We start from the raw sequence: 14870 nt of genomic DNA on the forward strand, positions 1-14870 counted from the left end.
CTAATGTTACTAGGTATAAACAGTTAAAAATAGTGAAAATGGCAGCTTTTCCTGAGTTTGGGTCTATGATTATAATAAATCGAAAGATTTTTATACATTGAAATATAGTTAGAATCTAATATACGATTTTTGTTCTTTGAAAATACAAAACATTATTCTGGTATACAATGTCGGGAATAATTATAGGTCCAAATACATTTTCTTTATTATTTTTTCAATATTTCCCAGAATCCACTGATCATGCCTGGATATTTAAACGAAATTTTGTAAAGGTAAAAGGTAAATTGAACGCTGTAGGATATCAAGAGATGTTACGTGGTGAATTATTGCCTCTCATAACTGAAATAGAAGACGAAAAGGCACCTTCTCAATAAGACAATGCTCCTATTCACACAGTCACTACTACGAAAAGATGGTTTCAAGATTTCGGGATAGAATTATTACTGTAACCAGTATTCAGTCTTGGTTAGATCCTAGCAAGGAAGGTATACAATCAGGAAAAGCCACCTATAGAATCGCTGAACTCAAAAAGGAATAGAATAAAAAACACTTTAAATAAGTTAGAGGATAGTGTACCTAATTGATTAATAGAAGTAATAAAAAATAAAGAAAGATTTGCTAAATATTGAACGAAGACGTAACAAACTTAACATTGAGTTTGTATTTTTTCACAGCCAGAAACACAATTTTAAGAAAAAATTTAATTTTTTCCAAACTTGATAAGAAGAAAATTTGTGCTTGTTGCATTTTCAGTTTTGTTTTCTATTATAATATGAAATTATATATATATATATATATATATATATATATATATATATATATAATATATATATAATTATATATATTATATATATATATATATTAATATAATTTTGAATATATCTATATACCTTTGTCAATTTTTGTTTTAATATCATGAAAAGTGGGGTTGAGTTTATAATTATTCACGGGACTGGAACAGCGATAATCCAACTAAACGTAGAATATGGTTGATGGTATTTAGTGGGTCTGTCGTTTATACATTAGATAATACCCTCTCTCCACAGTCCACATTCTGAAGTATCATTTATCGCGTTTTATAACATAATGTTCTGAACTGTTTGAACACATCTTGTATGTATAACGTAAGTATGTGCGTTTGAAACAAGTTTTGGGAAAAATAAGTATCCTGAAGGTCATCAGTTATTGACAAATTCAATACAGGTTTCGTATGTTGCAAGAGCTCTATGCATTGATGAGTTACCCCTGAGGCCAACAGAGCATGAATTGTCCTTCCGGTAATATAAAATAAAAGAATATCGCTTCGGAAGGAAGAATCAATACTAAAGTAATGTACTTAAGATTGTTATTGAAGCAATTAAGGGTGGATTCTCGTGTAACAACAATAAAAATAAGTGATTTCTATGGATTGTTTTTAGACTAACTACTGGTTATATGAAACTAGACCATTTTGGAATGTAAATAGATAGTCTTGAAATGCAATTTCTGCCAATGTATCCATTATTGGTGTGAAGTGTATTGGCGTGCAGTATAGTCACAGTCATTAGAATGCAAATCTTAAGGAATATTTTTAAAGTTCTGTAGTCGACGCTGAGATTGAAGTCATTTTTGAAAAAAGAATATGAAAGAATTCTAGCGTTTAGAAGAAAACTTTTTTTCGGCAGACAAATTGAGTTTAAAAAATATAATTTAGTTTATAATAACAGAGTTTATAAAATATAAAAAATAGTGTTCGAGCAACAATAAATAATCAAATACGAATTTCAATCCCTGGAGAAATTTGTAACAGAGTAAACGAGCCTTGTCCGAAATTGATCAATCAATTAGTTAGCGTGCATGTCAGTTTAAAAAGTTATTAAACGTGACAGTTTGAAAAGTTAATAAACAATAAGAAGTAATTAAAATAAAAAAATTACATTTTATTGTTGCTATACGAGAATCTCATCTTAAATCTTATTCTTCAAGTCCAAATCATTATTCTATACATTATTTCTGTACCGGAAATAAATATGTCTTATCGTTAGTCATTGTTATAGAACATTCTGTTTGAAAGATGCGCAGATGTTTAAAGCCGACTGTTCCGCCAGTTCTTTGTTTAAATGTTTCGATTAAAATACATACTATGCACATGTAATTATTCAAGAATATTTGCATTTGTCGTGTAGCATTCAGCATCGACAATTTGAGGAATTGCGTACGAGAATCGTGCATGCCATTTCGATTTACGATATAACAGTGACCACTTAATTTTTATTGTCTTCACAGGGGATATTTCGCGGTAATAATAGAAATATCATGGAAAGTTTTAAATATTTGTGTTTAAAATTATCACAGACGTACTATGCCTTGTTGAAAATTAACGAACTATGTGTCCACTATACGAATAATACGAAGAGTAAACATACATGACGTTACATCATGTACCACGATGTTAAATTTACAAGACAATTTATGATAATTTTTACAAGTGTTTAGTTTCCGTGACTTGGCATGAGATCTCGCGAGTATTTAAGCGAGTATGTTAATATGAAAATCAACAAGTAGCACTTAGGCAAACTTAGCATTGAAAATCTAAGCATCACTATTACATAACCTCATTTTTTAGTATTGCACTTTTGGTTTCGATCAATTATTAACCTCCTTGTTAAAGTCATTGACTCCGTAACAGTTCAAATATGCCTATGCGGTCTTATTGTAGGATAAAAGAATGCAAACAAATCAGAGTTCTTTTGTAGAAAATAACGACGACAAAGAAACGTATTTATATACTTTATATCCTTACTTACATGTATGTATTATGTATGTATACTATCGCTCATGAATATATATCCGCATACTTTGTTCGATTTGCACAAACAGTGTATGGGTTTTATCAAAATATACAAATTAATGATGAATTAGTAATTAACAGCAAGATAAGACCAAATTAATATCACTTTATATCATACGGATTATCATCAAACGGAATACGTAAGTCACGAATTAGGCTTGATGATTGATAATTCCGAGATGTAATTTGTAGTTCCCTTGCAGTCTATAAATGCCAACAACGACATATCCAAAAAGCATTTCAAATTGGTCCAAATACAATTCCATTCAATAATCTGTTTTATTTTATGAAAAGCAGCGCAAATTGTATATGGAACGTCATCGAACAGCATAATCAAATATAATAAACGTTATATTACGGCATATATCGTTTTTGATCAGGGGATATGTCAAAGTGAATAGAAGAGTAAAGTTTGTGAAAGAGAATCTCTAATTAAAAGCAACTTTACTTTGAAGAAAAACCGAACAACTAATTTGGATACTGGCGCTACACTACGCGATTTCGATTCGTATGCAGATCATGAATTTCCTGGTGGTACGTGGTACCGTTCCAGGAACGCCAGCCTCTTTGTCACGTTCCTCGATTTCGTCGGCTACATCTAGAATAAAAAGATCCGATCGGGCAGACATCGTGATATCATTTACCAACGTCGCAATTACAAATGTTCTGTGGTGTAATTTCGAGTCAGAACAATGATTCATTGAATCTATAGCAGGCACAAGTATGGTTCCTAAGTTCAAAAGCTATGCTTCCTACGTATATATACATATGTATTACTTTTAAGTTGTAAAATGTTGGTGTTGACATTTTTTATCCATTGCCCTTTTATCAGCATTTTAGATTTATTTTCGTTCAATAGACAATATTATGTAAAGAAATTAAAGAATTACAGAATTACCAAATTTATGTAACATAAGTTTCAAGTTAATTACTGTAGAATTAAAGTAGAACACTATACTATACTATTCTATTGTAGAATACTAATTGTCAGTAATACGCTATAATATTACTATAGTTGGAAAATTACATTTTATTTTTATTCAAATTTTGTGACATTATTTTATGCAATTATATATAATAATAATTTATTTTTAGAGATTTGTAGATCAAATTTTAGTTTTTCCGACATGTACATGTACTAAATTATTGAATTTACGAGATTTTCGTACATTTCGATTTAAATATTATGAAATTAATACATTTAGTAACTAATTTTCACTTAGTAATACGTTAATAGTACTAACACTTAAGACGATTTAATGGAATTATATACTGTGACAATTTCGATTTTTTCATCAAAAACGGTATATCATTAAAAATGTATGTGTAATTTATCTCAGTAAAGTAAAATAGTAATTTTACTATTTTATGCTTAAAATTAAAAAACAGAATCCTTTGAATGGAGGATGAATAATCGTTCTTTTTAAAGGGATCGTTAATATTTCATCGACTCGTCTCATGCTTGATTGGCAAGGGGATAAGGTAGGTTGCCAAATCTTTCCTAAATCCAATTTTGTTTACGTTAACAACATCACAATTATCTTCATTTCCTCCCAATCGCATCACAGATAAGACAACCTTCGTAGCGATCATTGAATCTCATCATCAAAAGTCAGAACCAGCTACTTACAGTACGATCAAGGTTTCGAATGATACGCGTACGCAGCAGCCAGCACAAGCTTTTGTGTCGTACACCTGTCTCAGATCGTCGCAAACTTTGAGAGGGAAAAGAAGGATACCATCTCGAATCCATTCGGTATTGTTATAAAGTTATAAAAATTACAAAACGCGAGTGTTCGCGAAATCCTTACCGCCGCGTCAATTGGCTCAATAAAACGTGCGATGAACAAGTTTTGTTTGTATCTTTTGTTACAATTATGCGTGCTGACCGCGTCTCAGAAGACGGCTTTAGACACACCGATAAACTTATACTTCTATCGTCAAATTCGTAATTGGTTTTTCGAAAATATCGGTATGTGTTTATTTAATGTGATTAGTTTACAACAATATTCTTTTTGTATATATAAATATATATAATATAAAGGGATGATGTATAATTCCCAGTTAATGTGTTTTTAAAAAGTTGCAGAAAAAAAGAAATATTTGTGAAAATGTGATGGCGCTTGTTTCGTTCTGTGATATTTAGGAAAAGTGTATGTAATTTTTGTTAGATTTACAATGTGTAGAGAGTTTGCAATGTTTTTAGGAGCAAGTTGCTTTTGGAAGATTCATCGATTAATATTCGATTATTTTAATTATTTTTTGGTCAGTTTACAATATTGATTATAGAGATATAATCTGTATGTGTAATAAGTCCCGTTATCAAGATTACAAAATTTTATACTCTATGCAATATACTTTAAAATACTATATTAATTACCCATTTGTATTTATTTAACATTTATAATGTCCCTTCAATTTTTCCTTCGCATGTGCGAAACATGAATTTGGAGCTAGTTTGCGCATTTCATGTTTCCATATCTTTTAGAAATATACGTTTAATATAAATTTATGAACAATAAAAATATGTCATTTTAGAACATGATATTTCATGTGTGTTGACACTTCGTACGTAATGACATCCAACAGAAAATGTACGATATGAATCGTCGGAACGAAATAAGAAATACTTTAAAAGCTATAAAGTAGTAAAAGTGGTACAGAAGTTGTAAAAATGTATATGTAACACTAACAATAAGTGGAACACTTTAATGTATTAATATTACTAGTTGCTAAATTGTTCTATTATGTAAGAAGATGATAAAACCCGAAAGTAGTTGTATAGACAAACCTATACGAAAAATATGACAAATATATAAAGTAACATTTTTACGTTTGATCCTTCTAATAAGTCGATGTTAGAGATTCATTAATTATGGACGTTTAAGTGTGATTTTACTTATGCTTTGACTTGATAAATATTCTATTTGTTATTTTAGATGATAAACGAACAACACAGCGAAAATATTTTTCATTAAAGATCTATTTTCTATCAATATAAACATTGTAGAAATAATTTTAACTTTTCTATCAATATAATTGCCTTTTATACATATATTGTGCTACTTAAATCACTTTGTAAAATTTTACTAATCAAAATTTTGTTTTGAAATGCTCAAACATGAAAATAGGTTCCTAGTTTTCAGACAGAATTATATCGGTAACGAACTGAAAGTTACTTTTCGTCGTTTTTGCATTAATAGAAAATAGTTTTGATTCTATGTTTGCGTATGTGAGATCACAGAATGGACATTCGCCCAAATCGTAATGAGTGAGTTGCTTGACGTAATCAAACATATTTTCTAGGTGTAAGAAATGAGGGACGATCAGCACGAAATCAAAGAAAATTTCAAAAGCAAGTTCCAACAGACGTTCCATTTCCTTGTAACGTTACAGGTAGTTAAACAGTTTTTATCTATTATTATTACCAAAAAAAAAAAAGACAAAATCATGTTTAAATATTATTTCTTCTTATTCACTTTTCTAAAATCACTGTTTAATTTAAATTAAATTTAAATTAAATGTTTGTGAAATTTGTATTAAACATCTAGAAATTTTAATATGCCTGGAGCGTTTATTTCCGTTTGCTGATACAAATTGCCAGATCTGTTCAATAACTGTCCATGATTTGTCCCCACCACTTTGCATTGGGGTGGTTTGCCCTTGAACCAGTGACGTGAATAATATGATGCGATAGCAGCTTCTTTTTCAAGATCTGTATCGCCTTCGTATCAGTGAAACAACACTAATGCAACGACAAAACTTCCATATTTTTTATTTTTCGTCAATAAAAATTTCATTCATATATTGGCAAGATTTTTTTTTTAATAAAATGAGGCCAAAAACGATACTCTTATAGAATTTGGTTATGCTGATTCAGCTTATGAGTCTTCCTTCTTCGTTTGCTGTCCTTTTCTACGTTTACTGTTGTCGGCAACTTGTATAGAACTTGCTTATTAGCTTGGCACTGCTTGTTAAGAATCGCAAAAATAACAGTAGTTATTCAGCAGAGAAGTGAATCAAACCAGTTATTTTCGAATGGGACAGTTCTCTGTTTGCATACTATTCAATATGTGGCCCCGCTTTGAGTACTTAACAAATACAAGAACACGATTCTTCTTCACATACGGCAAGCGTGAAGCGATTTAAAGAATGGTATGTGAACATTTAACTTGTATTATTCGGGAGCAGAGTTGCCAAGCGTAGGGTAGACATAACGTTATGTAGGTCTATATACACCTATCTGACTTGTGCGCGCTCTGCGTTGGATTGCGGTACTAATCGGCAATTATGTTGCTAAGCACGTGGGACACTTGACTTATATTTGAAAAATATTAGAAGGTCCTTTAATCTCTATTTCCATGTTTCTAATAGAATGGATTGAGATATATGTAATATCGATTAGATGTAGAAGACACACAATAGTAATGGAGATATTATTAATTTCTGCACTTATTTCAGGATTTTGCTAAATCCAAGTAATGTGTATCCTATTACGATATACGTGTGAGGTGATAATATGTAGTATTTTTATATTCAGCATATGTTCTGTGATTTTTTAGTCTAAATTTTATATTTTATGTATATGTTTTGTAATATTCACTTTACATAATAATATGATATTATAATAGAACACACATTACTTGGATTTAGCAAAACAAGCGCAAAAGTAAATAATATTTCCATTATTATTTTGTATCTTCCCCTACATCTAATCAATATCACATATATTTTTCAGTTTATTTTATTAGAAACAGAGAAGTAGTGGTAAGAGGATCTTCTTATATTTTCTGAACGTAAATTGAGCGTCCCACGTGTTTAGTAATTGCCAATTAGTACTACAACTCATCGCATAGCGTGCACAAGTCGGATAGGTGTATATTTATACGTCTGTGTGATGTCACGTCTTCCTTGTACCTGGCAACTTTATTTGGGAGCAGTTCGTGAACAGTTTACGAACTATTATAAACCTCTAATAAAATTAGATTTTAATTGGTAAATTTGATGAATTTAATTTAAGCTATTTATATTTACGATACAAATTCTGACAGATATAAAAGGTGGTTGGTAACTGGTGGTACAAGCGGAAAGGGGGCGATTCTACGCGAAAAAAGAAGTCGAAAATATAGAATAAAAATTTTTCGTTTGAGGTTTTGTTTTCGAGAAAATCGACTTGGAATTTTCGCTCGGTACGCGTGCACTTTATTACGTCTCGTTATAACGGACCTCACTGTAGATCGTTGTCTCGATAGATATTATCGCAGTTTAAGTTTGTTTTTGCCGTAACGGAAAACATAATGGAATACATAATGAAATAATATGAAGTAATCATAAAGTTTATTATTACAAAAATTGCTGAAAATGTTGCCCATTATGCCGAACACATACTTTTGCTCTTGTAATTAAATTTCTATGAACACTTCCTAACGTATTCGATTGTTTTAAAGTATGAAATGCTACAATAATCTTTTCTTTCAATTGCTCGCAACTTGCGATTTCTTTAGAATAGACAATTGATTTAATATGGCTCTATAAATAAAAGTCAAGCGGAGTTAAGTCAGGAGAGCGTGGTGGCCAAGCTATTGTTCCAGCACTACCAATCCAGCTTTGGTAATGTTGGTTTAAAAAATCTCTCACATGACAACTAAAATGTGGCGGTGCATCGTCTTGTTGAAGAATTAAACTTCCTCTAATTCTCAGCGGTACATCTTCTAATAATTCCGGTAGTTTGTTTTGTAAGAAATCGAAATATGCTGACGTTACAGTTCCTTCGAAAAAATATGGCCCAATAATTAGATGTCCGATTATGCCAGCCCAGACGTTTACGTTCCATCTTACTTGAAAATGTGTTTCAAGAATAGAGTGAGGATTCTCATTTTGCCAATTATGCATGCCGGCCCTTGTAAATTTCGCTTCATCGGTCCATAAAATTTTTAACAGAAATTCTGCATCGTTGGCATGCTGTTGAAGCAACCAATGACAAAATGCCTTTCGCGAAATCTTATCATGAGGCATGAGTCCTTGTACTCTGGTGATATGATAAGCATGTAAGTTGTTTTCGTGTAGAATTCGAAGAATCGTGAAGCAAAGGTTTCTTGCACTTATATCAGGATATCCCAAAACGTCCTTTAGTATTTGCTCTTCAACATTTACACCAACGCGTCGTGGACGACCATCATGTCGTCTAAGTTTTTCAAAAGAACCATATTCGCCGAGGGTTCGTTCTGCTCTTTGAATAACACGTCTGTCAGGATGTCAACGATTGGGATACCGGTGTCTGTAATGATCAGCTGCGGCTGATGCGTTACCACCACACGCACCTAACGAAAGTATCATGTCTGTATATTCCCGATTGCTGTATGTAGACATGATGGTGGACTAATAGGTACTGATATTGGATAGCGATAAAATAGTCGGATAGTAAGTTAATAGGTAGGAAAACACTTCGGTCACATTGGAAGTGTTTATCAACATAACGTCAATCGAGACAACGATCTACAGTGAAATCCGTTATAACGAGACGTGATAAAGAGCACGCGTACCGAGCGAAAATTCAAAGTCGATTTTCTCGAAAACAAAGCCTCGAACGAAAAATTTTTATTCTATATTTTCGACTTCTTTTTTCGCGTAGAATCACCCTCTTTCTGCTTGTACCACCAGTTACCCACCACCCTGTATAACACCAATTAAGAAGAAGAATTGTATGTGTACATCTTCCACCCTCATAGAAAGAGAATGATTGTTAAGACAAGAGATCCGTATGTTTAGCAATACATTGTATTATAACGCGAGTCAGAATTTCTAACTGCACACTTTTTACAACATTGTTTTTAAGAAATTCTGACCACCCTGTATCAACAATAAATTTATTATACTATCCAACATATATGTCTATATTTTCTCATTAAGTAACTAAGCATGAACCGAAATACATCATGTTTGATCTCGTTTTAATCAGAAAGATTTTATGAATATGCTGGTGAAAATTTCATTAACGGTAAGCAAAAAAAAAGAAAATAAAATACGGAAAAAAAGAGCAAATGTTTGTTGTATTAGTATTGTCTCGCCAATATGTAGTCCTTGAATTTTTTAATTCTAATCTTCCTTCTTTATTTGCTGTCCCTTTTTATGCCAGTCGGCGTCCGCGAAATTAATACAAACAGTTTCAAAATGAAATCTGTTCCCTAACTATATACATACTCGGTAGCGGTCCCGCATTTTGAACGCTTATAGACGAAACGCTGCATTAAACAAGTATTGCAGACTCTTTTAACTACAATCAACATTTTATCGTCCAACTTTTAAGTTTTAGTTACATTTAAATAGGTCTAATTTCGTATCTGTATACAATTATTGAGACTTGTTATTATCAATCAATATAATTATAATAACTTAGTACTTTTAATCTTTTTATACTAATCCTTTTAGATGGTAGATCTTCCAAAGTTCCCGACTCAGTTCATCATCTGAGACCAGGGGACATAGATGTTATTGCCGCGATGGGCGATTCTTTAACAGCCGGAGCTGGAATTTTTGCAACTAATTTATTGGAGCTACCCATTGAGAATAGAGGTGCATCAGCGAGTATTGGTGGTCAAGGAACTTGGCGTACATATTTGACGCTTCCCAATATTTTCAAAGTATGTTACTCAAAAATTGATCACATACATAAATTATACAATCATTAATATACTTACTATCTTTTTATAATTTATATTAATCATAAAAGAGAGTATTGCTTTCATAGCCGGCTCTTCCTATATATAGGAATTCAATCCCAAATTAATAGGCTACGCACTTGGAGATTCTCTGACTACTCAACCAGCTTCGCAGTTAGACGTAGCTGAAACTGGCGCAATGTCCAGAGATATGCCATTTATGGCCAAACATCTAATCAATAAAATAAGAAATGACCCGAGGATAAATATGAAGAAACATTGGAAGGTTCGTGTTTTAGATAGAATAATTATAAATATCAATTTCATTGATTAAGTAATAAAACCTTTGTTTCTATGTTTTATAGTTGATTTTCTTGTTCATTGGACACAATGATTTTTGTGCCGATATATGTGCACTGCCTTCTCCATGGTCTGTTTTGGATAACCACAAAACTGATCTAATTAATACTCTTAGGATATTAAGAGACAATATACCCAGAACTTTCGTCGCTATTCAGGTAATACCTCACTTAAAGGAACTCGTTGCTACGCGTGAAGGAAGAAACTCTTTGAAATGCTATATAATGACTACCATTGAATGCTCATGTTTATTCGCTTTGCAATTCAGAGATCGAAGAGAGGAGTATTATGAAATAATAAAGAGGTTTGTATAATTCAGGCAACTTTCAAAGTTTTTTAAATATCTTATATTTGTCAAGATTTTATTATGTTATATTTGCAATATTTATTTCATATTATATATTATATTTATATTTTATATTTTTGTTATATGTTTGTAAACAATTTTATTGCTAAAAGTGGTTATAACATTATAGAGATTGACTTATTTTAAAATGATCCTCAACAATTAGTTACCTCCAGTTGCAGACTTATTTTTCATTTTAACTTTAATTTTTTTCTTTAATTTAAAGTGTTTAATTTTAATGCAAATTATATTAATTACCGTACATATTTCCATTACATTATCTTTATGCGTACGATATTACGATAAGGTAGGGTTACTCGAGTCAGAAGGATATTTGATATTTAATGCAAGGTAAATCTGATTTGCAATTCGCAAAATTCAGAAGCCCTTTTTTAATTTAGGTTGTTAAGCTCCTTAAATCCTACATTTGCAAATAGGCTACTTGACTCGTTATTAGCAACATGACAAACAGTGGATTATATCGTGTACTTAGATGAACTTCTATTCATCAAAAGAAAATTTTTTTAATGATAATATTCGCAGTTGTAATTATCATAATACGATAGCGTGTGTATGTTATTTCTACAAGTTATTTTGTTGTTTACTTTCTTACTTCTTATACTTATTCGCTGACTCAAATAACCGTGTCCTATAGTCTTGCGATTACTCGAATCATTTTCTCATTTTTGATATATTCTCTTCCTAGCCCTAAATTATACATAAAAGGCTATGTTATGATATATGATGTTTGATAATATATGTATAACAAGTTTGATTGTTCTGTGCAAAGTACAAAACTAAGATGTTGTATCTCAACATCTTAGATAACTTAACCATAACATTGCTATATTCCTGTGATAGGTTTTATGTAGGTTAGGTTTAAGTAAGATGTCGATTCTAAGATGCGTATGAAGGACACGCAGATACCATTTTGTCCCATATTTTAGGTGGCAACAATTAGAAGAAGAAGTGGTTAATTATTTAGAATTTCATAGAAATGACTTCACTGTAGTGAGCTTACCAACTCTGAAACACGCAAAGGTACCAATTGCCAAGGATGGATTTGCTGATTTGTCATATCTCTCAGCTGATTGTTTTCACCTAAGTCAAAAATCTAATGCACTATGTAAGTATAATGGATGAAATTATATAATTCAACAACCTTTATATAAGTAATCGAATAAAAATTGTTTCATGTATCTCAAGTGGCAAATAATCTATGGAACAATTTGCTAGAACCAGTTGGTAACAAGTCTTCCACTTGGACTCCACTATACGAAAGGTTCTTGTGCCCCACCTCGGAAAGACCGTTTTTGATGACACGTGAAAATTCACATAATTTTTCCTACATTAAAGACACGCCTCTAGTTTGATATTATACAATAGAAATAGTAACCATTGAAATTTGGTATAGTAGACACAAAGTGCCATTTTAGTCCGCATTTAAATTTTTCTAATATAGTAAATATTTATTTATAATTATTAACAAAGCTATTTTTCTAGATATCTCTGTTATTGCATGTGATCTCATCACGAACTTTATTTATTTCACAGCTGCACTTACTACTTTATATGTCATATTAATTTTCATTAGCGTTCTAATTTTTTATTTTTTAAACACTTTGATATACACAATATATGCTTTGATATACGCAGAAAAAAGAGTGTAAATGTCGATGAATTTTTAAATTTCAAACGAAGGATGATTTTAATATTATTTTCGAGATACTCAATGTGTGTTTGGGATTTTGGATGGTCCTCAGTTTACAGTACGGACGGCACATTTGCTATTTTTTGGGAAATTGGACTTTTCCACACTATCTATTGTAAGGTTTACAATTCGGACCGCGTCGAGAGAATAATTGACATCCTAAGCACTTGACGGATCCTCTCAACAGCAAATCTCGTGACATAAACCTCGATATCAGATGAAACTCGACAATAGACCAAGGATGATGGCATCAACTGGACGTTACGCAATGCTCACGACAATTCGACAGTTACAGGATTGGGCAGAAACGCGTTCCCACTTCATAGGAAATGTTGTTTCCATTGTTTCCTGAGAAAATCGTTGAAGTGGTGGCGGAAATTGTTTTTTTGGGAATTAGAAACAAGCGTAATAAATGCTTATATACTTTACAAGATTTCTCAGGAAAGGAAAGGAGAAAGTATGATGTGAATAAGTTGGAGTTGCCGGTCGATATTGTAATATCGTAGAATAGATTTGAATTAGAGGTCGGTTGAAAATAGAAAAAAACCGTGTATGTCGTCTTTCGTGGTTTGTTTACATCCAAGAGCGCCTAGTAACAGCGACGCGAGAAAGGATAAGCAGCGTCAAAACAGAGGTACGGTTTCATATCTCAAAGAATGGCAATCGAGAGGCCAGAGTATGTGAGCCGAGAAGTGTGTATGTGTGTGAGAGGACGAGAGCAAGAACGAGCACGACCGGGCAGGATTGTGTTGCGAGAGTCAGAGCGAATTGAGTCGTTGAAGAGTAGAGTCGTTAGAGCGAATTGAGTCGTTGAAGAGTAGAGTCGTTAGAGCTAATTGAGTCGTTGAAGAGTAGAGTCGTTAGAGCTAATTGAGTCGTCGAAAAGTAGAGTCGTTAGAGGTTTCGAGTCGTCGAAGAGTAGAGTCGTGAGAATTGATAGAGTTGTTAGAGAGAGAGAGAGAGTGTGTGTGTTAGATTCGTTGTGACGAGAGTGATCAAATAACTGTAAAGTTATTTGATATAGATACGAGTATTGCATTTAGTTTCCGTTAAATATCGTTCTCTGTCCAATTTATATTTGTATATCCAATTTAATATTAATAAATTGTAAGTAATCGAAAAAAAAATTTTCTATCCTTATTTTTCGATATTACAATATTCACAATTAAAAGTCGGAGCGTTAAGAGTTAGGATATAAGCACCAGGCGCTTCAAGAGACAACAGATTTATCACACACACGCCTACGTTTAAACTCTATTATTTACAATTCATATTCTCCCGTTTATGCTAAATAGTTCAAACAAACCTACTAAACACAAGCTTACTTACTAAGAAACTTACCAAGAAATTTATTAAGAAACAAACTGATCTCACACAGAAACGTAAGTCGCACACTTGTTTTTTGAGTCACCTTTATAAATCTCCCTCATATTCTTATTTAAATTATCAAAGCCATAATTCACGCGAGTTTATCATGGCTCCTAATCAAGAAGAACGCATTAAAATTTTAAAACTGCAACCCGTAGCGTTCAAGATAGAATTAGAATCGTTTCAAGCGGTACTTGATACCTATAGTGAAGGAGCGTCAGCAACAATCATTCGGGTTTATTTGGAAGTATTAAAATCAGAATTTGCCGCATTTAAAAAAGTCCAAAGCAGATTGGACGATATAGACGATGGTCAGTCATAATATCCGCATACGTGAATTCTGCGAATTCAATCGAACTCCACGTCAATCATTCATCGACCAGATGCGAATTACGTGTAGTTTTTGTAATAGTCTTCACGTGTTACGAATTAGTGGCAATGTTTGTACCGGAGGGAATAAACATTGTGAGATAAAAAAATCTTTGCCTCAATTGTCTGTGTAGGACTCATTCTGTTTATGAATGTCAAGCAAGCAGCTGCACGCAATGCCATAAACGGCACCATTCTTTTCCGCATTTGAATACGGTTAATTCATCA

The 14870-nt window shown here is 32.3% G+C and overlaps 1 protein-coding gene across 1 annotated transcript; it reads left to right on the top strand.

Annotated features, from left to right (window-relative positions):
- The first annotated feature begins 4512 nt into the window (after positions 1–4512).
- Positions 4513–13394, top strand: LOC117242185 (phospholipase B1, membrane-associated-like). The gene is made up of 7 exons (XM_033508652.1): positions 4513–4802; positions 6137–6226; positions 10259–10470; positions 10598–10774; positions 10854–11152; positions 12142–12320; positions 12401–13394. The coding sequence occupies exons 1-7, from the start codon at positions 4673–4675 to the stop codon at positions 12565–12567; spliced, it is 1254 nt and encodes a 417-aa protein (XP_033364543.1). The 5' UTR covers positions 4513–4672; the 3' UTR covers positions 12568–13394.
- Positions 13395–14870: the final 1476 nt, after the last annotated feature.

The sequence above is a fragment of the Bombus vosnesenskii genome, unplaced genomic scaffold (genome assembly GCF_011952255.1).
Source record: "Bombus vosnesenskii isolate JDL3184/JDL3185 unplaced genomic scaffold, Bvos_JDL3184-5_v1.1 scf7180000016264, whole genome shotgun sequence".
In the NCBI taxonomy this organism is placed as follows: Eukaryota; Metazoa; Arthropoda; class Insecta; order Hymenoptera; family Apidae; genus Bombus; species Bombus vosnesenskii.

What these genes read in the sequence shown, in the direction of transcription:
- LOC117242185 (XM_033508652.1), top strand. Translation starts at nt 4,673, where the DNA reads ATGAACAAGTTTTGTTTGTATCTTTTGTTACAATTATGCGTGCTGACC. An exon ending in TTGGTTTTTCGAAAATATCG is followed by an intron (nt 4,803 to 6,136) that starts GTATGTGTTTAT and finishes CATATTTTCTAG; the next exon opens with GTGTAAGAAATGAGGGACGA. An exon ending in ATATGAAGAAACATTGGAAG is followed by an intron (nt 10,775 to 10,853) that starts GTTCGTGTTTTA and finishes TATGTTTTATAG; the next exon opens with TTGATTTTCTTGTTCATTGG.